Source organism: Suricata suricatta, chromosome 15, assembly GCF_006229205.1.
Source record: "Suricata suricatta isolate VVHF042 chromosome 15, meerkat_22Aug2017_6uvM2_HiC, whole genome shotgun sequence".
Lineage (NCBI taxonomy): Eukaryota > Metazoa > Chordata > Mammalia > Carnivora > Herpestidae > Suricata > Suricata suricatta.
The window spans coordinates 50,856,746-50,884,321 of NC_043714.1; the positions used below are offsets into that span (position 1 = coordinate 50,856,746).

Sequence of the window (27,576 nt, forward strand, 5' to 3'; positions counted from 1 at the left end):
ATACATTCTGATATATAAGACAGCTCACTTCTGCTCAGAGAGATGTCATAGTCCAATAGGTGGCATGCATTTAGCACCTACCATGTGCCAGGCACTGTCTGGCTACTAAAGAAATTGCTATGAACAAGACAGCCCGAGTCCTGTCTTCAGGGAGCGCACATCTTAGTGAGCACCACATTCAGGACAGAGCAGAGCTAACAGGCCCACAGAAGGCTACATGAAATCCAGGGTTTGGTGGTTTTTAAATATTTTCTTTTACCTCATGAAGCTCATATGTCGACAGACTTTATAGCTATATTCTAGAAGTAAAAGTTTGCCAAGCTCCAAAAACGACTTATGTTAAGATCTTCTTTCTAAACTTTGATTCTAAATAGCTATTCCTGATCCATGACATGGATATTATTTGATGATTTTCTTTGTAGCAGCAGAAGCGATGCAATTTGTTTTCCATTTATTCTGTGTTCTTTAGAAATGCCGAAGAGAAGACTCCCAGCATTAGCAAACAAAGGGATATTTTTAAAGCACTTTCAGGTGAATCAGACCAAAATTAATGGGTCAAGCATTACCAACCAATATTCTGTCACCATGACTTCATATAATTGTGGTTATAACATACCCATGATGGCTGTGAGCTTTGCACAGGTAAGCCCAGAATTTTACAAGGTACTGTTTTCAATTTATGGGAAATTCGCTTTGATCTAATAATCTTTCTTTTTAATTTTTACAAATGGCTGACATTCAGATGGAATATCTTGTAATAGGATAAGATAATTATTCTAAGGATAAATGTTGAGTTAGGGGCTTGTTGAACTTGAGCATGAAAATTCACTTTAAGCATTAAAAAATCTTCATGAAATATCTCTATGGGAGAAATCAAAGGGAAAGATTCTTAAGAAACATATTTAAGTAGAGTTTTCTCTGTTGACTTAAAAGGAAATGCTATGGACTCTCTCAATAAAAATTTTGAGCAGACTTGCTGAAAGAAAATTTGAGATTCTGCAATACGTTTTTAAATTGTTTCTGTTAGAAACACCATTTTTTGCTTGTATCAGAATTGGTACCAGGAGGAAAAAGATAATTTTCCAGAATTCCAAAAGAATCTGAATAATTTTTGTACTGCTTGAATTATTTATAATAAGATCAGTATTAAATACTATAAATATTAGTATTTTTCAATTTAATGTTCTTCAAAACTATACAATGAGTTAATGTAATTTTCCACAGTGAATCAAAAACAAGTATAATAAACTCTAGGTCGGGGTTAAATAATAATTAAAGATTACTGTGAGATTCTCAAAGTGTGTTTTGCTTAATGATAGTCTGATTTTGTGATTAAAAATATTGGAAAGCTCTTAAGTACTCCACAAAAGTTGCTTTAACCCATGTTGTTACAATGTTATGATCTTAGCATCTTCAAGATGAATGTCTTGTGAAAAAATGTGGCTCAGTCTTTTACTCTTAGCTGCATAACAGAAGGTAGTAACTAACTCAGGAGTTTGTGTTGTCAAAGAATCTGTGACATCAGCTCTCATTTTTCACGATTTCTCATTAAAATTAGTAATTGTATCCTCTAGCTTTGGTTATTTACTCAAAGTTAAATTGAGGAATATGGGACATATGTTTGTGACTTTTTTAGAAGAAGTCCAGTGAAAGATACACGCAGTAATGTGCACATCTGTTAAATGTTAATCGTATCAATAAATAATATAGTATGTGTTCATTTGCTTCTAGCTCCTTATTTGATATTATGAGATTTATGTGTTGCATGTAGCTGTGGCTCATTCTTTGTCATTGCTTTACCGTATTCCACGGTGTGAATATATCACAATTTAACCATCCTCCTGATGGGCTTTTGTCTTATTTCCAGTTTGGGGCTATTATGAATAAAGCTGCTATGAACATATGTCTTTCGGCAATTATGTTAACTCTTTTCTGTGGGCGGTGAGGCCTATAGTTTTAAATTCCACAAGACTCGCGAAAACCGTGAGGGATCTGAAGCAGGAGGGTATCATTTTTACTAGTACAGTTACAGTCTATGGATTTTTATAGCACAGGTCGCTTTTGTCAATTGATTGGCACTCAACAGTAGGCAGGTTTTTCCTGAGTCTGGGTCAGAATCTGTGCTGATTATATACTTTCATATGTTGTTAGTTTTCTAGTCCCCATGGGTTATTTTCTCCAAAGAGATTTTTAGTTTTTTGATAGCAAAGACTTCATCTTACATTTCTTTGCCTCCCCGCCGTGATTAGCACTGTACCTTGAATGGGATGCCTGTTTAATAAATATTTGTTCGTTGAGTGATGGCGGGTACACTCTGAATTAATGAGGTATTACTGTGGCTCCAGCTGATTGCTGCACAGATGACTGAGTTGACTTTGGCCTCATTATTGCAGCTGTGTAGGTGTGGCCTGTGTTGATTTATGTGACTCTCCGTAATGTGCTGAAGAATCCTGAATACCTGCGGCTCATTTATGTCGTGTCACGGGATAGTACGACGGTGAAATAGAAATCATGTCAGCCATTGTTATGTTTAATCGTTTTACCAATATTTATTTTGGAAATTAGGTAATCACAAATGAGACCGAGAATGAGTCCGTTTACAGAGGAGATAATTGGCCAGGGGGGTCAAAGATTCGTATTCAGAGAGTTCAAGCCGCGTCTCCACCTCTAAGTGGCAGCTTTGACATTCAAGCTTATGGACACATTCTCAGAGGTATATGACAAAAGTTCAATCAGTTGGACAGTGCCAATCTACACAGCCATAATAAAAATTTTGGTGTATTTCCTTCTAATATGATTTCCCTTTATAGTTTATATCATTATGTTAGGGACATAAAGCTAAATTATCCAGAACAAATTGTATTTTCACTTTTTCTTTATCGCCTCACCAGATATACCAGGTATTGGTTCCAAAAGTTTGTTTTTCTTTTATTCCCCGGCTTATAGGTTATCTCTAAAGTTAAGCAGTATTAAAAAGTAAACGAATTTGAGCCAAGGCTCTCATCTGAGGTATATTACCCCTGTAATTTTTGCTTCCAAGAGATTCATAAATTCTTGGCATAAATAAGATACAAATTTCATGTGGACTATCTTGGAGGAGAACAGTTGGCTTACAAGGGATAATATGCAGCACACATTTCATGGATTTTAAAGGTGAAATTGGTTTGCGAATTTTTGACGCCTGCTTTTTGCTGTCCTTCTGTTGGGTGCAGGCCTTCCTGCCAGTGTGTCGGCTGCAGATTTGCAGTTTGCTCTCCAGAGTGTGGAAGAGGTGGGACAAGTCTCAGTAACACGGGAGGGGACGTGTGCTGGGTATTCCTGGACTGTCAAGTGGAGAAGCAAACTTGGAAAGCAAAATCTTCTACAGGTTCCCTCCTCTGGCTTGGCTTTTGTTTCCTTCTATGTGTTACTGGCATACTTGCACCCTGCCTCATTTTTTGAAAGAATTGGAGGCCATCTATATGTAAAAAGTACAAACTATAAACACTAAAAAAAAATATTGAGGAGAAAAAGATTGTTCTAAGTTAAGTTGATCCGATGTTCTCTTTCATGGAAAATTGCTGTTGGTACTTTATTTGCTGTCCCCTCTGCAAAGAGTCCAGGAATTTGTTAGAAGAAGGAGCTCAGGGGCAGAAGGAGCCCAGGCAGGGCCGGTCTCAGAACTAAATTTGGGGTACCTTATGGGGGAACAAGTATAATCCTGTCGCTGTCTCTAATTCTATCACCATCCACTAGAGTTGGATTCTGGGGCCTTGGATACTCTTCTGGTTCTAAAGATGAGGTTTTCAAGTTCATAAGGGAGCAGTGTGTTAGCTGTCATCTGATTAACTTTGCTCAGTTAGAGTGTGAAGGGGGGCAGAGGAGAGGAGTTGGACCCAGAATACATGAAGGAAGGAGTCTAGATGGGTCTGGGGCTCAGACTGTCAAACATTAAAAAGATGATGCTTTCAAGTGATGGTAAGAGTGTGAGGAAATGGTCTCTCGTGCACTGTTGGTGAGGAAGTTGATTAGTATGATCCTTTGAGGGGATTATTTAGTAGAACCTGAATATAGATGCCTTCTGATATAGCAATCTCAGCTTATAACTCTACACTACTGAAATAATAACACAAATATGAAATGCTACTTTGTAGGCACAAAAGTAGTTACTGTGAAAGTATTTGTAATAGTAAAAACCTAACATCCTATTATATCAAGAGAAGAATGGTTGTTAAAATGACACAACCTTAGCATAAATACCAGACAGCCATATATAGTGTAGACCTACATATATTCACCCTAAAAGATGTCCATGACATAAGGTGGAATAAAATACAGAAATCTACTATTTTGAGAGAAGGGGAAAAAAAAAGAGGAGAGAGAAAGAGGAGACCAAAAAAACCCCATATATAAATGCAACATATAATGTTCCATACATAGACTGTGGATGCGCAGAATAGTAACAGTCATAAAGATATGGAGGTTATTTAAGAGAACACATGGTCCCCAACTAGAATTCGCAGATTCTGTAGCTGAGCAGCTCTAGTGACTGGCCTTCCCTTGGCGTCTCTGCTGACGTCTGTGCATTTAACCCCTTGTTGCTTCTCTGACCAGTCCTTCCCCAGTCGCTCATCGTTTCTGCTTCTCATCAACATTGCAGCGCCCACAGGGCCCAGCATGGAGACCCCTGTCTCTTTGCTAGTGTCTGTATGTGTGAGAAGGCTACCACGTTGGCAGAGGGATTTTGGAATGACCAAGTTGTACATTTTGATTTGATTTGATTCATTTTTATCACTGGCAAAAATATAATTCCACAAATGGATGAAAAACCAGCATAGTCCGGGGTGAAAAATGTAGAAGGGGAAAAGTGGACTCTCAGGTGGAAAGAGGAATAAATCATTCAACTATTTAACAATCATTTATCAGAACAGTCATATTCAGGAAAAGCACAGAACATTTTGAGAAAATAAAATTTAATAGATTGATTTTCCTTAGACATTCTTTATTGTAAATATTCAGGTTGATTTTAACCATTCAATTCAACTTGTAATTGATGCAATATATGATAATGCAATCATGTTAGCCCTTTTTGGGGGGTAGATTATGCTCATTTTTAAAGAAGCTCCTTTTTCCAAAAATGTGACTAAAATGCTTTTTTGAATGATTTTTTTCATCTTTGACTTTTATTCACCTTAAACCTTTCTTAATAAAAAAACTAATATAGTCATATTTATCATAGCCATCTTAGTAAAATAATTTTGTGTAAAAATAGATTAATGATTCCAATATTATTGGAGAAAAAGCTAATATGACAGTTACGAAGATAAAAGACGGCGGTTTATTCAGACAGCGGGTACTCGGAGACCTACTTCGCACAGTCAGCCAACAGCCACAGGTATTTCGGAAACTTTCCTCATGACTTGGGACATAATTTTAAATATGTAACAAGTTCGTAATACATTAAAGACCTGTTGAAACAGCAGGGATAAAATCTTTATTTTCATCTGAATATTTGTGTCAGCAGTTCATTAACTCAATAATATTATTATGACTTTTGGGAAAATTACCTTCCTTATGATAAAAGTATGGATTTTTAAGCTTGACTACTACCTGTTAGAATTTAAAAATATGCCTTTTAATTTAATCTTTAGTTATTCTGTGAAGTAATTATTAATGTTACTACTTTAATGATGAGGAAATTAATATGTAAAGAATTTAGGTGACTTTCCCAAGAGCATCCTTTATTTCCCTTCATAACACTAATCACTGCTAGGGCATAAAATGCATTTACTTTTTTTTCTTAACGTTTATTTATTTACTTGAGAGAAAGACTGAGAGAGACAGATTGAGAAGAGAAAGCACATGAGTGTGTGCGCGAGCACAGAGGGACAGAGAAAGGGAGAAAGAATCCCAAGCATATCTGTGCTGACAGCATAGGGCCCAATACAGGGACTCCATTGCACAAGCCATGGAATCATGACCTGAGTTGAAATCAAAAGTCAGACACTTAACTGACTGACTGAGCCACCCAGACACCTTGCATTTACTGAAAAAAAAAAATTATAGTGGAACTGTCTCCCCCCACTAGAGTATAAATTGAGTGACAGCAGAGATGTTGTGTTTAATGTTGTCTTAGTGCATTTTAACAGTTACAACTGCACCGTTGCATGTGAGGCACATTTGCTGAATGAATGAATGAATGGTCAAAGAAGAAAGAGTATAGACAGGATAAATTAATTTCTTAAAACAAACAAGCAAACAAACAAAATCGCATCATTTGTTTAAATCCTATGCATTTTCTCCTTAGTCAGGAGACCCCTGTTCTCTGTCTCTGTGTTTCGTCTTTTGAAGGTTGAAGTCTATGTCAATGGAATTCCGGCTAAGTGTTCAGGTGACTGTGGGTTTACATGGGACTCCATGGCCACTCCGATAATCCGGGCCATAAACCCATCCCAAGGTAATCTCCCGCTTTTTAACTTGGAGTAGGGGGTGGAAGATGACTAGCAAAAATGTAAACTAATAATGATTCTTAAATATACTAGTTTCACCACCTTAGGCCCGCAGACATTGCTACACAGCTTTAAAACATCTACCAGAAAGCTGTGGAAAGAGCATTAATTACTTACATTTGAAAAACAAATCACACTTGCACTTGGACTCCCCAGTCTACTTCTCTAGTTTCACCATGTAACAGTCAGTCTCTAAAATTTCACTCTGATGAGGCATTTTTGTGAAATTCTGCTTGCCAGGGTATTAACAGGAATCTTCCGTCAGATGAGACCACTTCTAGGAGATTTAGTACTAAAAAGCTGGTAATGAGACAGCTGCTGTTTAGTAAAAGAAAATAATTAGGTCCTAGACTTGAGAATTAGACAAAAATCACTGCCAAGAACTCAGTCTTGGATGACACATTGTACCATATCTTCATATTATATAATTACTTTAAACGTGATTATGCTTTGTGTCTGAACTCCCCGGTACTGAAGTAAACAGCAGAGACTAAGGATCGTAAGGAGTGGCTTTTCTTTTCAGTCTGAATGCTAAGCTCAGATGGTATAATCACAGATTTAATCTTGGTAGCTAGTAGGAAAATACATCTGCTAATTATATATCGGCAAAAAAGGGAGTTTAATAAATAACACATCTTTGTGTTGAAAGAATATGTTCTTCAGACTTCTTCACAGTAATGATATTACTTTGGGATAATTCATGTTACGTGGGATCAAAACTATCGATTATAAAAATTTGATGAGCTTTAATTTGGTTGTAGTTCTTTGATATTTATATTTTTACATCTCTCCTTGTGTTTCGTAATAAAGTTCCACTTTTATAGGCACTTCCTGAAAAAATTGTGTCTTACTCAAAGTAATTAACAATCTACATTGTTTTTTGCTATCATTTGATAAATTTAAAAATAATGAAGAGATGACTATAAATAATACTATAAAAAACACCTATATTCTCTTCACTGAAAATTAGAGCTGTTAACAGTTTGTCATATTTACTTCTAATTACCAACTTAAGAAAGAAAATTTTACGGGGACAGTTAAAGTCCTCTTGGAACACAATCTCTGGTTCTAGTCCCACAGACCCCCCCCAGAGGCAGTCACAATAATTAATTTTGTGTGTATTCTTCCATGCCATAGTTAATACCTTTTGTGTATAACACACACACACACATAAGGTAATTTTGCCAGTTTTTTTAAGCTCGTGAAAGAGATATTAAAATGTAAATATTAGAGACACTACACTATAAATATTATTTGCATCTGACTTTTGTCATTCAGTATTCCTTTTGAGAAATATGTATATGGTCTTATGCATATCTAAGTCATCATTTAAAAATACTTCATGAATATACCAATTTATTTTTGTCTCTGTTGATGGACATCTAGAATGTTTACAGTTTTTTTGTTTTTACCTACAATCGTATTGAGCTTTGTTGTACAGATTTTCTGTCATGTATGTTAGAGCTTATTTAGGGTATATGGCCAGAGGTAGACTTGCTGGATAATAATTGAGCATATGTGTTCAGTTTATTAGATGGCCAAATTTCTCTCCAAAATGCCTGTACTTCCAGCTTATGTGAGAGCACTGTATTCCCCACATCCTCATCAATACTTAGTATCATCATCTTCCTAACTCTGGTCAATCTGATAGGTGAAAGAAGTGCTATCATCATTATTTTGTCTTTTCTCTGATGAGTAATGCATGTAAGCATCTTCTTATTGGTTCTTGGACATTTAGAGTATTTCTTCTTCAAATTGCTTGTTAACAGCCTTTATTTATCAGATTGTCTTTCTTCTACCGACTTGTAGCTGTGTGTTACATATTGTGTTTCCTGATCCTCTAGCACACATCTCCTCCCAGTATGTCACCTGCACATTGTTTTAGTACCTTGCTTATGGAAATAGTTAAATCACTGATTTATTCCAGTTTATTTATCTTTTCCTTTATGGTTAGCCATGGCTTTTTAATCTTATTTAAGACCCATCTGTACATAAAGTTAAGATGTTTGATTGGGTTTTCTTCTAAAATTCGAGAGGTTTGCATTTTTCATTCAAACCTATTAAAATCCATTTGGAATCCATGCTGTATATGATGTTGTATAAGTAGGGTGACCATATCATGTATGGCCCAAATCTGGACACTCTTAAGAGTGAATGGAAAAGCAGGAAGGGTAGGTTGCTGCACAGAGGCTGTACCCTGGGAACATCTCAGCCGCTTGAGGATGCATATTACTTTAGACAGAGGAAGCTTATTTTATCACAGTTGGAAAGTGCCCTAACAAGTATTGTATAGCTCATCTTTTTCTCGTGACTTTGAGATGGCAGTTCTGCCACACGGTAAGTTATCATACCGGGATGCCTGTTTCATTTGTTGTAACAATAATTTTCCTTTCCTTAGGTCATTCCATACACTAGACAGATATGCTCCTGCTAATCTCTATCAACACAGATTTAAAATATGAATTAATATAGAGCAACTTAATGGGAAAAAATTTACCACTGATAAATGTGTCTTTTTTTCCTGCTTGTTTATGGGCTTATTATTTATAGCCTTTAGAAAATAGGCTTATTTTTCTCTGCAGAACATTTGATTTCATAACACCAGATTTCTTTTCATCTTTATATTGTTATTTAAATTGATCATTTTCAGGATCCTTTGAAGAAAGCACGATTCTAACCATAGTAGGCTCTGGATTTTCCCCCAGTTCGGCTATATCGGTCTCAGTTGGACCAGTGGGTTGCCCTCTCCTTTCTGTGGATGGTAGGTCATTTGTAAAATTATTATTATTACATCTACTTGTTTTGCTCATGAGAGAAAGTAGAGTTAAAGAGCAGTATTACAATAATCCTTCTATAGAATACCTCTGGGGGCATGAAATTGGCATACTTCTCTGGATAAATGCATTATGTTTTTCTTTAAATGTGTCTTTAAATGTCTTTTTAAATGTTATTTATTTTTGAGAGAGACAGAGTACAAACAGGGGGAGGGGCAGAGAGAGAGGGAGACACAGAATCCGAAGCAGGCTCCAGTCTCTGAGCTGTCAGCACAGAGCACAGAGCCCCAGTGCAGGGCTCGAACCCACGAACTGCAAGATCTTACCTGAGCCAAAGTCGGATGCTTAACCAACTGAGCCACCAAGATGCCCCAAATGCACTATATTTTTAATCTTTGGTTATGACCACAAACTAATTCTTTCAGTGCTTGACAGTGTCTTTATCCCATAACTGTTGATTTTTGTTCTTTTTCATTCATAAAGTGATTATATAAAAACTTCCCTTCTTGAGGCACCTGGATGGCTAAGTCAGTTGAGTATCTGACTCTTGATTTTGTCGCAGGTCATGATCCGAGGGTCATGGGAGCCCCATGTTGGGCTCTTTGCTGATTGTGGAACCTGCTTAAGATTCTCTCTCTCTCTCTCTCTCTCTCTCTCTCTCTCTCTCTCTCTCTCTCTCTCTCCCCCCCTCTGCCCCTTCCCCATTCACATGCACATGAGTGCACAAACCCCCTCAAATTAATAAAAGAAAAAAAAAGCTTTTTTTGGTGCATCTCTGGGACACAAAAGTATATAAGATGCCGCTCTGGTATTCCATGGTCCCTTCTGCCAATGCTCTGATAATGTCACATGATAATGCAGCAGAAGGACATGGCTTTCTTCCCTAACTTCAAGTCTAACAAAATCTCTATCCACTAACATAGAATTTCAAGATTATTCACACTTTCTACTCTTGAAAAAGTGAGAGCCATGACTGTGTATTTTTCTAAATGTTATCTTTTATAATCCTAGGTGTTTTCCATAGTTTTAATAGGATACAATTATATAAGCAAATGCATCTTTCATATAATTTGTTTTTAATTCAGATACTCTATGCATTCTTGAGATCTAAGTCAATAATGCATCTGTATTTTTAATGTGCATATATTGTTCTAAATGAAGTGTGAAGGATAGATTTTTGTTTAGTTTTTGATCACCTTTCTGATATACTGATATACTTTCTGAAACCTGATATACTACTTAGTTTTGGACATAAATCTCATTTCGGACTAGCAATTTTAGAATTATTTGATATGAATGATTTTACAGATGAGGATTTTAAAATTACTAGTACAATAACTACCCCCACCCCCCTTTTTTTTGGCCACAGTAGAAATCAGGAGCAAATTGTTCACTTTGCTTTTATTATCATTTCACCTACCTTTTTTCTAACAGTGTCTAACAGTGATTAACATCAGGTAATTTGTAAAGACTTTTACCCCATTCATATATGAGTAGTTTTCCTCAGATATAGTTCTTGGGTTATAAAAATGAAAGCCAGTATTTATATTTGCAAACATAAGCTTTCAGTAATTTTATTTTACAAAAACGTTTGCGCTATCATGTTTTTCTTCTGTGTCACAAGAAAATGAGATCAAGTGCCAGATTCTGAATGGAAGTGCCGGACATTTCCCAGTTGCTGTGTCCGTAGCTGATGTTGGACTAGCACAGAACGTGGAGGCTGAGGCACTCTACTTTACTTCTCAGAATCGGATCTCACACATCTGGCCTGCTTCTGGGAGCCTGGCAGGTAATAGTTAATTGTTCTAAACAAAGAAAATTACGTACGTTTCCATCATTTCATTGTGCTGTTTCTAGGACAGGGTGGAGGGAGAGGAACCCAGAGCCCCCTCCTATGGAATGAAGGGGATTGCCCTTTCAGAAAGCACGGTGATTAAATGGCCAACTAATTCTTTTGTTCCCTATGAAGCACAAGTCAGGGTGACTGCTTATACTTACATCTTAGGTTATTGAATTAATATCATCAATTATTACATGTTTCTATAACAAGCTCATCAATTATGTCAAGATAAGATTTATTAGTTATTATTCTGCTTACCAGCTGCTCCATTTGTAACCACAGTCTCAATGGAGCTACTTGACCCAGAAAAAGTTCCAGGAACAGATCGGGGAAAGGAAGCCTGATGCAGAAGATGAAAAAAAAAAAAACACCCACATTTTTCCTGTCCTGCCTTTGTTTGTTTGACCATGCTTAGTTTGGGATTTTTGCCTTGGTCTTGATCCTTTTGGTGTGTTTTGTGTTTCGATTTTACTTTATTTTATGTTTATTTTGTTGGCATTTTTTTCTTAGTTTTCCTTTTACTTAACGATAATAATAAAATTTGGGATTTGGTAAGAGTCTTCACTGATTTTAATTTCTTTGAGAGTCTTAATTCACTTTCACATCACAAAATGGTTGAGCATATAGAACCAGCATAATTTCTCTTTAGGATGAAGAAGACACTACAGAAAATAGATAGCAGTTGCAAGTAATGCCCTAAAGCAAATCTGTTATTTCATTAAATCACTTAGCCTAGTTTCCTGTATGGGTCCAGACTTCAGCGCTCAGGCTCCGGTATGTGGTGGTGATTATAACCCATCCATTAGATGATAAGAAAATTCTTGAGTGATGTGTTAGATTCTTGCCAAAGTTTCCTTTTATATTGTTGACCTGTTGTTGTGGTGGTTGTTTCCTTATGAAGGTGGTGCTCTTCTGACTCTGTCTGGATTTGGCTTTGATGAAAATTCAACGGTGTTGGTTGGAAATGAAATCTGCAATGTGATTGAAGGGGGTTTGACTAAGATAACCTGCAGAACACCAAAAGTAAGGCATATGATTTCAGTTACTTTTTTTCTGAAAACTGATGAATTAAGGGATATCTCAGGAGAAGTTTAAACAAGTGACATATTTACCTAGAAACTGCAGCATTATAGTAATGTTCCTTCACAATTATTTCTCTAGCATCTTTCTGCTAAGATCCAAATAGGAAGTATTATATCCACATTCTAGATACTTAACATTTAAAAAGACAGACATAGAAATCAATACTAAACAATGTGTTCAATTTGAAATAATAGAAGTAGAAACAAAGTACGGGTGCCTGGGTGGCTCAGTCGGTTAAGTGTATGACTTCAGCTCACAGTTCGTGGGTTCAAGCCCCATGTGGGGCTTTGTGCTGACAGCTCAGAGCCAGAATTCTGTGTTTCCGTCTCTCTGGCCCTCCCCCGCTTGCTCTCTGTCTGTCTCTCAAAAATGAATAAATGTTAAAAAATTTTTAAAAAGAAGTGGAAACAAAGTAAAAAGTAGAGCGAGGAGAGTCTGTCAGAACAGTTTCACAGAAAAACAGACGGCCTATCAGAGCTTGAAGGATGAAAAGAGTTGATGAGGTAAATCCAAGTATGAAAAATCCTTAGCACTAACAGTCTAAAAAACTCAGAGAAGCAAATCTTTTGTTTTTCTTTTAAGGAATATATGTTTTAAATGTGTTAAAGTTTCCGTTCATTGATAATAAATAAATAAATAAATCTAATACCAAAAAACCACTCCCATGTGAAGTTCCGCATGGAATATTGGATCTTAGCACTAATTGGATCTTAGCACTAATCATTCTTCTTTATATTAAAGAATAATGTTTAAATTTAAACCAAGACTCATGTTTGCTTATTATATGCACAAGGATGCTGAATGTGGTAATTAACATTAAACAGATTTAGCAGGCTAAGGGGGGCTATTACGTAGTTGCAATCTATAGGAAGAGTAGGTTAGAGCACGTGTTGTACTGAATGATGATGAGAATCTGGCGGATAGGGGAAGTGAGAACATCATTTAAATTTTGTCTTTCTCCTAAAGGGGGAGTGAATATTAAGCAGATACTGCATGCTGGAAAAACTGCTTTTCCTAATCGGGAAGTGTATAGGTACTCTGTCAGTGAGAGCACCAAACATTTTTCTTAGGGGTCCAAGTGTTAGTCTTGGATTCTGAATCTTAGTCAGCAACATATAATAATGTGATCTGTCAGTGAAGAGGAATAAAAAATGACAAATGAGTGTGTTCTAAGAGCAAAATGTCAAAACTTTTAGTATCATATGCTTTATTAATTTTAAAAGAATCACTTGTCCAGAGCATCTTAACTATATTGCAGAGCCCTTAAGAATCCAATAATATGGCTGTATTTAAGTTGGACGTAACTGCCCTTAAAACCACGGTATCATGTACCTTTATCTAATACATTAGCACGTGTAGCCTGCATTTGACATCACAGCTTTCTAAATATCTGAAAACTGATTACGATTCACAACTTTGAAGCAAAACATCTCTGGCAGTTAATTTTGAGTGGTTCTAGTTGTTTTCAGCCATCAGATTTCTTCATCACAACATTGAATATTTTCTAATTTGTTTTCCTCTTATTTTAGAGAACTGAGGGTACAGTTGATATTTCAGTTATTACCAATGGATTTCAAGCCACAGCAGAGGATGCCTACAGTTATAACTGTCTGCACACTCCAGTCATAACTGATTTTAGTCCAAAAGTACGAACAGTACTAGGTAAGGAAAATTTTAATAAGAATAGTCATTTGACATGTACATGAAAGATATATATGTAACATATGTATTTGCAAGATGTATGTATGTATCCGTCACATATATAAAACTTTTCCTAAGAAAGATTTTCGAAGTATAGTTTCTCCTGCAGTTGTTTTTTTTTTAATGTTTATTTTTGAGAGAGGGAAATCGAGCGTGCTTGGGGCAAGAGAGAGGGGGAAAGAGGATCCAAGGTGGGCTCTGTGCTGACAGCAAAGAGTCCGATGCGGGACTTGAACTCATGAAGTGCAAGATCATGACCTTAGCCAAAGTCAGACATTTAACCGACTGAGCCACCCAGGCACTCCTGCAGTTGTTTCTTAAAACAAAACCAGCCACAAGTTTCATTAGATTAGTCTATTTATTATTTTGCTTTAAACATGTGTGACAAAGAGAAAAATACTAATTTCTTAGAAAGTACTTTATCATTTATTTTCCCCCGTGAAACAATTAAATATGAATTTTATCTCCACCTGGCAGCCATCAATTCTTGCACTGATTTTTCTTTTGCCTCTGCAGTGTTAGGATTTTCTAAATCTGGTAAAAGATAAGAAATGAGTTTGTTTACTTAATATGCAAATTTTACGCCACATAATAAGTGGGATTTTTTTATAAAACTTTTATTCTCTTTTAAAACAATAGGAGAAGTTAATTTAACAGTGAAGGGTTATAACTTTGGAAATGAACTCACACAAAACGTGGAGGTGTGTGTTGGAGGAAAACCCTGCTGGATCTTTCACCGGAATTTCACAGATATTCGGTGTCTTTTGCCCAAGTTGTTTCCTGGAAAACATGATATCTCTGTAGAAGTCAGAAACTGGGGTTTTGCATCAACAAGGTATAGTAACGACCATAAACTTGTGGGGTTGTGGAACTCATGGGGCTAATAGCTTTGGGATAAGAAATCAAGTAGTCATTAATCTAATATTTGCAGTTGCTTTCTTCACCCATCTCTATGTCCTTTTGCAAAAGATTCTGAAAATATCTCATAAAGGACAACAGGTGCTTGATGGTTTTGAGAACAATTCAGATTAGGTTGTAAGATTCTCTGTAGAACTGGATTTATGTATATATCACATAATTTTCATTCATTCTGTAAATACTGAGCAGTTAGTTACTTGCTTAGTGCTGAATTCACAGCGCAGAATAAGAGGGATAGGTGCTCTGCCATGAAGAATACCCACAGTTTTGTTGGGGAGGCAGATTTCAAACAGATTCCTCCGTCAGTCACTTAATTATCAGTGTGAAAAGGGCTCTGAGTAAGAGGTCGCAGGTCGGTAAGAGCACATGGTAGAGAGCACGAACTTTTCCTGAGGGACAGAAAAGCATCCTCTAAAAGGTGACAAGTAAGCCAAGAAATGGGGAGGTGGTGGCCACGTCAAGGAGAGGATGGAGAGAATCTTTCTCTGGCTTTTTCCTGTGGGTGACTGTTCACTATTTTCTTCCTGGAAGCTGTTTGTTAAAATTTTAAAGTGAAATTTTAGTGCTGGCCTAAGGAAAGTACTGGTTTAGATTACTTAGGAAAAGAAGACACTGACATTTAGGAATTAAGAAAAAGGCCGGGAAAGCTGATGTCAGAGTAGGAGGAGAGATTATCGCTGCAGAATCTTGAGGTGAAGGAAGATGAGCAACAGCAACCACGAACGAGCCCCAGAACCCCATCCCCTCTCTGATTCCCGGGCAGAGCCCTCATGGGCTACAGGAGAGCGGCTGCTCCTGCTTTGGCGTGACGGGCAGACTGCATAGAAGTGACAGCTTACAAACCTGGCCATTTCACTGCCAGTTTAAGAAATACCAACCCAGGGGCACCTGAGTGGCTCAGTGGGTCGAGCATCCGACTCCTGATTTCAGCCACGGTCATGATTCCAGGGCCATGGGATTAAGCCCCACGTCAGCCTCTGAGCTGGGAGTGGAGCCTGCTTAAGATTCTCTCTCAGGGCACCTGGGCAGCTCAGTCAGGATCCCACCCCTTGTGGGTGCCAGCTCCGCGTCGGGCTCTGTGCTGACAGCTCAGAGCCTGGAGCCTGCTGAGGATTCTGCGTCTCCCTCACTCTCTCTCTGCCCCCTCCACGCACACTCTTTCTCTCAAAAATGAATAAAAGTTAAAAAAAAAAAAAGGATTCTCTCTCTCGCCCTTTGCCTCTCTCTCCCCCATCTCTTTCTCAAATAAATAAATAAATAAATAAATAAATAAATATAAAAAAGAAATAGCAGTTCAGTTATACAGAGGAAGTGAGATAAAAGTTAATACAGGGGCGCCTGGGTGGCTCAGTCGGTTAAGCAGCCGGCTTCGGCTCAGGTCAGATCTCACGTGGGTTCGAGCCCCGCATCGGGCTCTGTGCTGACAGCTAGCTCAGAGCCTGGAGCCTGCTTCAGATTCTGTGTCTCCCTCTCTCTCTGCCCCTCCCCTGCTCGCGCTGTCTCTCTCTGTCTCTCAAAAATAAATAAAAGACATAAAAAAAATTTTTTTAAAAGTTAATACAAAGACTCATTTTACTTATGGTGAGAGCTGGGATGTAGGAGTCTCTTTCTGTATATCAGGTCAGAGCAGCATAACTTCCTGAGAGACACTTCGTAACAAAGCAAGACAAATTTAGAACTGTCTCATTGAAATAGTGGGAAGGGAGATCATGACACCTTTCCAACATACATAGAATAATAAATTCAAATTAGTTGCATAAAACTTTTATTTCTTTTTTTTTTAATTTTTAAAAGTCTTTTATTTATTGTTAGAGAGAGAGAAAGACCAAGCACAAGCAGGGGAGGGGCAGGGAGAGAGGAGACACAGAATCTGAAGCAGGCTCAAAACCTATGAATGGTGAGATCATGACCTGAGCCAAAGTCAGATGCTTAACCCACTGAGCCACCCAGGGGCCCCCATTTCTTAAATAAAATGTATGCAATTTCATTTCTATTCTCTTACAGATAGTGAATGCTGCCTTTATGTTTTACTCGAATGAATATGTAAAATATCTTAAAAGACATTACGTATTTCTTGTGACCTCAGTTCTTAGAACCATATTTATTTCACAATATTTTAAGACCCTCCATCTCAAATTATTCTGCCATGGGATATTTTAGAAATCTAATTTTCATTGTTAGGCAAAATCTATTATGTATATTATGATTATACATGTAGTATGTCGTTACGTATACTATATGTTATTATTATTATTATATATACACACATATACAGACCATCCAGTGAAATTAAGGGCATGATAATTATCAAATACTCTAGTTTGAGAAAGTAATGTCTAATTAAGTACTCAACTACTTTCTCTTCTGAAATGAATCATATCCTAATAAGAGTTTAGTAACAGGATACCATGGAAAAGTCACTGAAACGTCTACCAATTTTTCTTTTGCAGAGATAAGTTAAATGCTTCTGTACAGTATATTTTGGAAGTCAACACCATGTTTCCACAGAGAGGCTCTTTATATGGTGGAACTGAAATCACTATTATGGGTCTGGGGTTCAGCACGATACCGACTGAGAACACTGTGCTCTTAGGTAAGAATTTCATCCTTACTGAGGAGCATTGTCATTTTTTTCTCACTGTAACAGATGTGCTTATAGGTGCTGAGTTATTACACAAATATTCTTCAACCATGGACATGTTATTTTTCTATAGTGTATAAAAGGTTAAGTGTGTTTGGCTAAGTAAGGTAGTAAAGAGAAACTGAATAACTGTTTTTGACTTTAATAAATATTTTACATTTTATGCATATAAAACACTTTAAAAAGCTAATGTCTCTGTTATAAAAATAATCAGTACTCAAACATGAGAACTATCAGAAAAATATCAAAGATCCTGCTCGATAATGTGGAGTTTTTGTGCACCTTGACTGTTTACTACTTATGCCTCATCTCTATATTATACAAAAAATATTTGAGAAAAAATTTCCTCCATCTTTTTTCTTTCTAGGGTCCTTCCATTGCAGTGTGATTTCATCATCAGAAAATGTCATAAAATGTCTTCTTCCTTCAACAGGGAGTACATTTAGGATTACCAACAGTGGGGAAGATTCAGGTATCACCCAAAGTTTATATATTGTAAATAGCGGAAGCGCTTTACCTTGAAATTGATTTTATTTTATTTATTAAATTTATTAAATAAGAAAATAAGCATTGCTATTTCTTTCTATAATTTGTAATAGTTTGTCTATACTTTATCCCTCTGACATAGGGGGCCACATATAGAATGCATTAGTGGTAGACTTGAGTCTAAAAGGCCAGACTACAATTGCCAAATGAGGGATCGCCATTCGATTTTACTGCAGTCCTGAACTTACTGAGCCTCTGTTATTTGTTATTGGTCATAGGTTTCTAAATATTCAAATTGGAATTATATAGATTTTTGCATGCCTTTATGCCAGAGAAAATTCTTATATTTAAAGAATTGACCATAGATTTAAAAAAATATTCCATGGGACATTCCTGAACTTGTTATTGAGCTTCTGATTTTTTTCAAATTGTTTCTTGATCATCAGTTTTGCAGGTGTGTGTTTATTTTTTTCCTTAGCTTCTCATGATCTTTCTTTCCATTATTTATGTTTATTTTTGTTATGTGTTTAAATTATGCGCCTACCAAATTTAGGATGTTAACTTAAAAGGGTTTTTTTTTTTGCTAGTACCTGTATAAAAATGCAATACTTTCAACAATAATTAAGACTTTTTACTCCTTTTCCTTTTTTCCTTTAAAATGTGTCTCAATTCTTGTTCCCAGTACATGGATTAGGTTATGCCTGGTCCCCATCAGTCTTAAATGTATCCGTGGGAGACACAGTGACGTGGTATTGGCAAGCACATCCATTTCTTACGGGAATAGGATATAGGGTTTTCTCTGTGTCCAGTCCTGGAAGTGTAATTTATGATGGCAAAGGATTTACAAATGGAAGAGAAAAATCTGCATCAGGTATGGTCCCACTTTGTTGCATTTTGTGTGGTGCTTCTTTTTCCTCGATATAATAAAAGGATATTATTTAGATTTAAAATGCTTTTGTGTAAATAGTATGTTGCAAATACTCAAGTGATCTTTGACATTGTATTGCTATAGTAAAAATATTACAAATTTATAAACCTATTGTAAGTGAATGTAAGCAAAGTATTTTATACATCAGAGATGAGTTCTGATATCAGAAATGTCTTTATTCATTCTGGAATAATCAACAAATTGAAAAAATATTGAAAAGAGCAAAATACAAAGAAAAATGGTGTATGCGTTTTAATCACACCAAACTAGTAGCAAGTAAAAACTTATGTTGATTGGAATCAGCCTTAAAATCAGTATTTCTCCTAGAACAACTCAGTGTAAAGCGTTCTATTAGACTGCTTGTATGTGTGTGTGTGTGTGTGTGTGTGTGTATGTGTGTGTGTATATGTATATGTATATGTGTATATAACTTTGAACTTTTTCTCATGAACACAAAGTTTTGTTTATTTTTTACTGCATGTTGAGTTTTTCTTTAAAATTTGGTAAATTATGCTAGACTTGACATGGTTTTCTAGCAAAATTAATACTGGATCTTGTCTTCCTGGAATGTAATTCCATTATGCAAGGTAGTTCTTTTATAGCCAGTGAATCACTTCTTTACTACTTCCTGTTGAAATATCACATGCTGAAAAATAAGAAACCTGTCATCTGCATGTGTGTTTGAATGATCATTTGAAATTTACTTTTGAGGATGCATTCATTGCTTGTATTTTATTACATACAATTTTATTTTATGGCAGGTTCATTTTCTTACCAATTTACTTCACCTGGAATCCATTATTACAGCAGCGGATACGTTGATGAGTCTTGCTCTATTTTTCTCCAAGGAGTCATTAATGTTTTACCAGCTGAAACCAGGCACATTGCCCTGCACCTGTTTGTGGGTAGCACTGAAGCTACATATGTTCCCGGTAAGAGGGTTAAAGATGGAAACTGTTACTCCAGTGACCCAGGGTGTGTGAGACCCTTCTGGAGAAAGAGGCAGATGACTAGGTCTAACACTGCTTCTGTCTCTGACCAACCACATGACCTTGGATAAATATGGACAGTTTAAGACTGGAATTTGTTCTATAAAATGAGGCCCATGTTAATGTTGTCCTGCCATTCTCCCAGAATCCTGTGTGCCTCAGATGAGATGTGGTGTGAAGAAGTTTTGACACTCAGGGCGCCTGAGTAGCTCACTCAGTTGAGGGTCCAACTTGTGATTTCTGCTCATGTCATGATCCTGGGGTCAAAGTCTCCAGCCCTGCATCAGGTTCCACACTGAGTGTGGAGCCTACTAGAGATTCTCTCTCTGTCTCTCTCTTTGTCTCTCTCGCTCAAATAAAAAATAAAAATGGGGCACCCAAGTGGCTTAGTCAGTTAAGCATCCAACTCTTGACTTCGGCTCAGGTCGAGACTCACAGTTTGTGGGTTCCAGCCCCATGTTGGACTCCACGCTGACAGTGCAGAGTCTGTTTGGGTTCTCTCTCTCTCTCTCTCTCTCTCTCTCTCTCTCTCTCTCTCTCTCTCTCTCTCTCTCCCTATCTCACTGCCCTCCACCCCCACCCCGGCTCTCTCTCTCAAAATAAATAAATAAAATTTTAAAAAATAGGGGTGCTTGGGTGGCTCAGCCGGCTAACCCTCCAGCTTTGGCTCAGGTCATGATCTCACGGTTCGTGGGTCCAAGCCCCTCATTGGACTATGTGCTGACAGCTCAGAGCCTGGAGCCTGTTTCGGATTCTGTGTCTCCCTTTCTCTCTGACCCTCCCCTGCTCACGCAGTCTTTCTCTCTCTCTCTCTCTCTCTCTCTCTCAAAAATAAATAAAACATGCAAAAAAATTTTTAAATAAATAAATAAAATAAAAAATAAAGTTCTGACCTTCTATATATGCCTCAAAATGTCAAAATGTATTAAAAGTGAAATGATGTTATTGTTTTATTTTCCCTGTAGGATCTGGCTTTGGAAAAATTGAAAAATAAGTTAATTTTATATTCACTTTTCTCTCTTTACTGCACTTTGTCCAGGTCTTTCTTTTAACTTTGTACTGCCTGAGCCCCTCTTGTCATTAAAACAAAACAAAAGAAAAAGTTTCAGTGGAAAATAAGCCACCACTGTTAAAATAAGAGTAATGCATTATGAAAACAGTTCTTGTTTTACAATATTTATACATGACTTACTGGCCAGTTCTTTTTGTCTAAAGGACCTGTGAATTCGCACCTGGGGAGCCCTGGGGCAGACTGCCTTGCAACAGAACCCCCATGTGGCCTGAACAATACTGGGGTTAAAAATTCAGATAGGTTGGTCTTTGAGCTTTCAAGTTGTGTTTCACCATCTGTAAACAACATTAGTCCATCTGCGGGAACAATACATGAATTGATAACAATTAATGGACGTGGCTTCAGTAATCTCACATGTGCTAATAAGGTAAGACTATAACAATGTCCTTTTCACTACTGTATACTCAATTAAAAGAAAATGTTTCATACAAAACCTCATAACATAATTCCTAACAGCTTTATTGCAATATAATTCATATTCCATACAATTCACCCATTTAAAGTGCATAATTCAATAGCTTATAGTGTATTCACAGAATTGCATATCCATCTCCACACCCAATTTTAGAACATTTCACCTCAAAAGGAACCCTTAAACCTTAGACATTACCCCCAACTTCTCCAACCCTCCATCCCTAAACAACAATTCATCTATTTTCTGTCTTTATGGATTTCCCTATTCTTGACCTTTCTTATAAATAGAATAATGTATGTGGTCATTTGTGACCAGCTTTATTCACTTAGTGTAATGTTTTCAAGGTTCGTCTATGTTGTACCATGTTTATCAGTGCTTCATTTCTTTTTGTGACTGAATAATATCCCATTATATAAGATACACATTGTATTTATCCATTTATCAGTTCATAGGCATTTAGACTGTTTTCACCTTTTTGGCTATTATGAATATTATAGCTATTACCACTCATGGATGGTCATAATTTAGTTTTGGTCCAAGAAATGCTTTAACCAGCCCCCCAAATTAGTTTTATGAAGAAAAAGTTTGCACATGATTAAATTTCTAAAATTCAGTTGCTGTCAATATAAAACTTAAGTTCACACCAGAGGAATGTATCGATTTGTCTCCATATTCATTTTATTTTCAGGTTACAATTGGTGGCTACCCCTGTATTGTGGAAGAAAGTAGTGATAATTCCATTATTTGTCATATTGACCCTCAAAACTCAATGGACGTTGGCATCAGGGAAATTGTCACATTAACTGTCTACAACCTGGGCACTGCTCTCAACACACTGTCCAGTGAATTTGATGGGCGGTTTGTTCTTTTGCCAAACATTGACACAGTGCTGCCAAATGCAGGATCAACCAGAGGAATGACGAGAGTGACCATCAAAGGCTCTGGATTTGCAGTTTCTTCTGCAGGCGCAGAAGTCTTTATGGGTCACTTGCCGTGTAGAGTTCTATCCGTAAACTACACAGCCCTTGAGTGTGAAACATCCCCTGCTCCTCAACAGCTGGTGCAAGTGCGTCTTCTAATACACGGAGTGCCTGCCCAGTGCCAGGAGGACTGCAGCTTTTCGTACTTAGAAAGCATCACTGCTTTTATAACAAGAATCTTCCCAAACTCCATCGAAGGGCCTGTAGAAGCTCTTATTGAAGGCGATGGTTTTGGCACTGCCTTGGAAGACATTGCTGTTTTCATCGGAAACCAGCAGGTCCGAGCACTAGATGTTAATGACGGTAACATCACCGTGCTGCTGACTCCTCTCCCAGCCGGACTCCATCCTCTAAGTGTTGTGGTGGGAAGGAAAGGCGTGGCTCTGGGAAACCTTACGGTTAGCAGCCCCGCCCTGGCATCTGTCACACCCACTTCTGGAAGCATTGCTGGTGGAACGACTTTGGTGATCACAGGAAATGGCTTCTATCCAGGCAACACCACAGTCACTGTTGGCGATGAACCTTGTGAAATTATTTCTGTCAACTCCAGTCAAGTCTCCTGCAGCACCCCGATGGGGACGGCTGGGAGGGCCACTGTGAAGATCTTTGTTAATGCAGTAGCTTATCCACCTCTGTCATTTACATACGCTCCGGAGGGTACGCCGCTTCTCAGAGAGATTGATCCAAGGACAGGTACTCCAATACCTTCATTTTATTGTCTTGATATGATATTATCAGTAATATTTATTAGTGTAGAAATCGGATAGCATTTATAAATGATTATTAAGATGTTCTTAGGCAATCCACTTAACCAATTAATCCATGGGATTCGAGTTCTGTGTAGTTTCCATTTTGTGACTATTTTTTGCACATTCTTAGTCAAATTCCAACTTCCATTTTGAAACAAAATCCCTGTTAACTTGACCTGAATTTCAAAGTGAGGAAGAAACAGATGGATATTTGTGAGTTAAATTGATAATTTATGTCATTAATGCTGGCATGACACAGGAAACAACTGTTAAAATTCAGCAGTAGGTGATCTTACTAAACATTGAGAGTTTTTCTATGTATCTTGAAACTGCAATTGAAAAATAACTAACTAACTCAACAGACTTCTTTTAAAGAAGGTAATTGGCCCATTCAGATGGAAAAAATATTATATTATGAAATAAGTTTTGCTTTAGGATTTAGCATAACTCATTTTTCTCAGCTAAGAATAGATTGTTTTCATAATTTTTGCCATTATTCTGTGCTGTTTCTGATCATCTTCAGGGTGTTGAATGCTTATCATCTACATGATGAATTCTGGAGAGGCAGCTGTAGTGTGATGGTGAGAACATGGCCTTGACGCCTAGGTTCAAATCTTGGTTCTTCTATTTTATAGTGATACAACTTTGGACAGAGTTTTTTAAATATTAATTCCTTCATACATGCAAGTACCTCCCTGATAAGGTTAAATAAATTCATTCATATAATGCAACTTTAATAAGAAAATTATTAAATGTAATAGCCTTACATTAAATTAGAAAATGTAAGAGGCTATTTAAAAATAGTCTTAAGTTTATATTACCAGAAGATGTGCCAAGTTTGGTTAAGATGTAGTCTCTCCCATCAGTAAATTTGCTATTGAAATTTCCTTTGATACATTAAGCTTTCTCATTGAGGAATTTTACAAAAGCCATCATTAGTAATAGCAATAACATACTTTCCCCCATGTATTTGTAATCATTGCAAATGATGAACTGGATATTGGCATATGTTTTTATTTCTATGAGCCATTTCTGTCCCATCTCTTCCTCAATGTCTCTTTCTTTAAAAAAAAAAAAGTTTATTTAAGGGCATCTGGGTGGCTCAGTTGGTTGAGCATCTGACTTCAGTTCAGGTCATGATCTCATAGTTCATGAGTTGAAGCCCCGCATCAGACTCTCTGTAGTCAGTGCAGAGCCTGCTTCTGATCCTGCCTCTCTGTCTCACTCTATGCCCCTCCCCCACTTGCACTCTCTGGAAAATAAATAAAACATAAAAAAATAAAAATAAAGTTTATTTATTTTTAGAGAACGAGAGAGAGAGAGAGAGAGAGAGAGGTAGAGAGTTATTCCCAAGTAGCATGGGGTTCAAACTCTTGGAATCGGAAGACATTCAGGCGCCCCTGAACGTCTTTTTCAAATAATGTTTTTGCAGTTGTAGGACTTGCAGACAAGTGAGAACTGAGCTGCTTTATTTCCCAAAGAGACAAGGCAGTAGATCAAACTTAGAACAATGCTTCCATTTGAAAGGTAAAAATGCTAGACAAAATTAAAAATTTAAGCCTAAAAAATCATTTTTTGGGCTTATATTTAAAACCATTCCTAGCATTAAAGATCTCATTAATATCTGTGGTCTTTAAATGACAATTTAAATGTAGTGATCTTTACTATGGTCAGTTATATGGTTATTTTTACTATTACTACTTGTATTAAAATCAACCTACTACTTGATGTTATGTTGACTAATATCTATTCATTTATTATTTAAGTATGACGGCATTCCTTTGTATGACCTATGAAAAATTCCATGTGTTTAATGCTCTTAATGCATTTTGTGAAAAGGAGGAAGTGTGAAGTACTTTGTTCTATGTACATTTATTCAATGCATCAACATTTATGTATAATTCTCTAAATTAATTCCTTGATTCTGTTTTTATTATCTTGCCTATCATAATTTATCAAGTATTATTTTGAAAATATTTATTAAGAAAAAGAATCCATTCTCAAAAGAGTTGCCAATATCAGAATAGTACTAAAAATAAAAAATTGTAAGCCTCATTTATAAAATATGCTCCAACTTACCAGCCCTGCTCACACATTCATACTTTTTTTAAGGCTATTTATTTATTTTGAGAGAGAGAGGGAGAGAGAGTGAGTGAGCATGAGCAAGTAAGGGGTAGAGAGAAAGGGAGATAGAATTCCAAGCAGGTTCCACACTGTCAGTGCAAAGCCTGACATGGGTCTTGAACTCACGAACCACAAGATCATGATCTGAACTGAAACCAAAAGCCAGACACTTAACCCACTGAGCCACCCAGGTGCCCCAGACATTCATACTTCTTAATTCTAAGTCTGTTTTCTTCTCTTTTCCCCTCTTTTGCAGTAGACTGAATTAACATTAAGAATAGCAGTAGAATAACAATGTGCTGGAAAATAATGTTGAAATACTTTATGGTAAATATATTATAGATTGTAATATATGGTATAGCCAAGCTTTGTATTTTGTTAATATTTACTTTAAGCTTTAAAATACTAGATATTATTTTGTTTATGGAAGTAATTAAGTATATCTTTATATGCATGTATAAGTACTGGAATTTAGATATATTGTTTGCTTTTTTTTTTTTAAGGTCCACCAGGAACCCAAGTCGAAATCACTGGATCTAATTTTGGTATTGATATCTTGGAAATTTCCGTGATGATAGACAATACCCAGTGTAATGTGACCATGGTCAATGATAGTGCACTGTGGTGCGTCATTGGAGACCATGCTGGTGGCATGTTCCCTGTCACAATGCATCATAAGACGAAAGGCTTTGCTGTGTCCACAGTTGTCTTTGAGTACCCGCTTACCATTCAACATGTTCATCCAAGCCAAGGTAGCCATGAATATGGAGGAGCCTACAAATATTTTCTATTGTTTCAGTAAACACTTAATCTTATTTAGAAAAAAATATTCTTTAAACACCAAGATTTGTAGCTCCTATACCACGTTAAAATAGTTCTGTTTACCCATCAAATAAGCATGTGCATGTATCAGTTAATAACTTCAAAATATTCATTTGCTGCCTATATTTTGTCTTAGTATTACATAATTTTATAAAGTCATACTTAGATGTCACTGACCTATAATTACGAATACATAAATATTTTTTCTTATTTGAAAACTATTTTAGTGGTTAAAAACTTTAAGAAAGTATAACCGATGTACTCCTAACTAAATAGTAATTTCACATTTATGTTTTGACTACTCTTTTTGAGATCTCTGGTGAATAAAATTTAGTTCCTGGAAGTAGTTAAAATAAATGACAGGATGTAATGTTGACTCAGTAAAGGTTTTAAAATACTACCATCAAAAGAGATTCTGTTGCATTAGTATAATATATACTATATGATTTCAGTTCTAAGAATCATTTCATTTATTGTAATTTACTTCCATTTCAGGTTTTAAAATAAATACACGGAAGAGGGTTTTTTTTTTTCATTAGCCGTATTTTTCCCTTTTATTTTTCTTTACTAGGGAGCTTTGGTGGTGGTCAGACCATGACTGTGACAGGCACCGGGTTTAATCCACAAACCTCAACTATTTTAGTATGTGGCTCAGAATGTGCAGTTGACAGGCTTAAGTCCAATTGCACAACACTGTTGTGTGAAATTCCACATAATAATGGTAAGTAGCCAGAAAAAAGAATGGCGGTCTTTGAGAAATGTTAAAGAAATCAGAGTCTAAATTTCTTCTTCTTTTTCCTTTATGTCTGTCCTGATTTTAAACAATTTCTGTAGAACTTTGTTTTCTAAGTTTATATGTCTTTCAAATTCGTAACATTTGGGCTAGATTGAATTGTTCATAATAAATTGTGGTCTTTCGGTTTATCACATAACCTGAGGATGCCACATGGAGAACACATTTTTAATTTCTACTGAACTATTAGATTTCCATTAAGGATAGGCTAGTATTAGAGTGTAAGCCCTGGTAATGCAGTGCCAAGATTCAAACCGAAGCTGTTTCTTTGGACAGGTTATTCAACTTCTCCGTGTCTCAGTTTCCTCATCTGTAAACTGAGAATCATCACATTTGCCTACTTTTTGGATTATTATAAGGCTTAATAAGTTGATGTGTGTAAAGTGGATGGAATGATGTCTGAAACATATGTGATTTGCTGTTGTTATTATTATTACTCTTATTTATTTTTATTTAGTGGTTAAGAGCCCGGGTTCTCAGGAGCCCCTGAATCTGTCAGGCCACTTACGGTGTCACATCAGCTAAGTAACTGAACTCTGTTTCAATCCATCTGTCTATTAAATGGAGATATTAACACTAATTCTCGTGTTATTGTGAAGTTTAAACATCTGGAATTTTAAGTACACAACAAATTTTAATTATCCAGTGAAATTTAAGATGAAACAAAAGGAATGTTCCAGGTGAATAAAAAATACGGTTTATATGCATTTTAATAAAACATTAACAAAATTTGATGAAGTTTTTATAAACAGTTTTTCTTCTTTTCTGACTTC

At 36.5% G+C, this 27,576-nt stretch overlaps 1 protein-coding gene across 1 annotated transcript in view; it reads left to right on the top strand.

The window, feature by feature from the left end:
* PKHD1L1 (PKHD1 like 1) overlaps positions 1–27,576 on the top strand; it is a 152,809-nt gene that overhangs the window by 44,562 nt on the left and 80,671 nt on the right. Inside the window, exons 23-40 of the mRNA XM_029923967.1 lie at positions 470–642; positions 2,566–2,713; positions 3,213–3,367; positions 5,252–5,374; positions 6,331–6,436; positions 9,139–9,249; positions 10,887–11,051; positions 12,004–12,125; positions 13,715–13,847; positions 14,526–14,721; positions 17,255–17,397; positions 17,813–17,917; positions 18,614–18,802; positions 19,621–19,784; positions 21,048–21,287; positions 22,024–23,008; positions 25,692–25,940; positions 26,582–26,731. Coding sequence (XP_029779827.1) covers positions 470–642; positions 2,566–2,713; positions 3,213–3,367; positions 5,252–5,374; positions 6,331–6,436; positions 9,139–9,249; positions 10,887–11,051; positions 12,004–12,125; positions 13,715–13,847; positions 14,526–14,721; positions 17,255–17,397; positions 17,813–17,917; positions 18,614–18,802; positions 19,621–19,784; positions 21,048–21,287; positions 22,024–23,008; positions 25,692–25,940; positions 26,582–26,731 — 3,657 coding nt within the window. The remainder of the gene's footprint in view (positions 1–469; positions 643–2,565; positions 2,714–3,212; positions 3,368–5,251; positions 5,375–6,330; positions 6,437–9,138; positions 9,250–10,886; positions 11,052–12,003; positions 12,126–13,714; positions 13,848–14,525; positions 14,722–17,254; positions 17,398–17,812; positions 17,918–18,613; positions 18,803–19,620; positions 19,785–21,047; positions 21,288–22,023; positions 23,009–25,691; positions 25,941–26,581; positions 26,732–27,576) is intronic.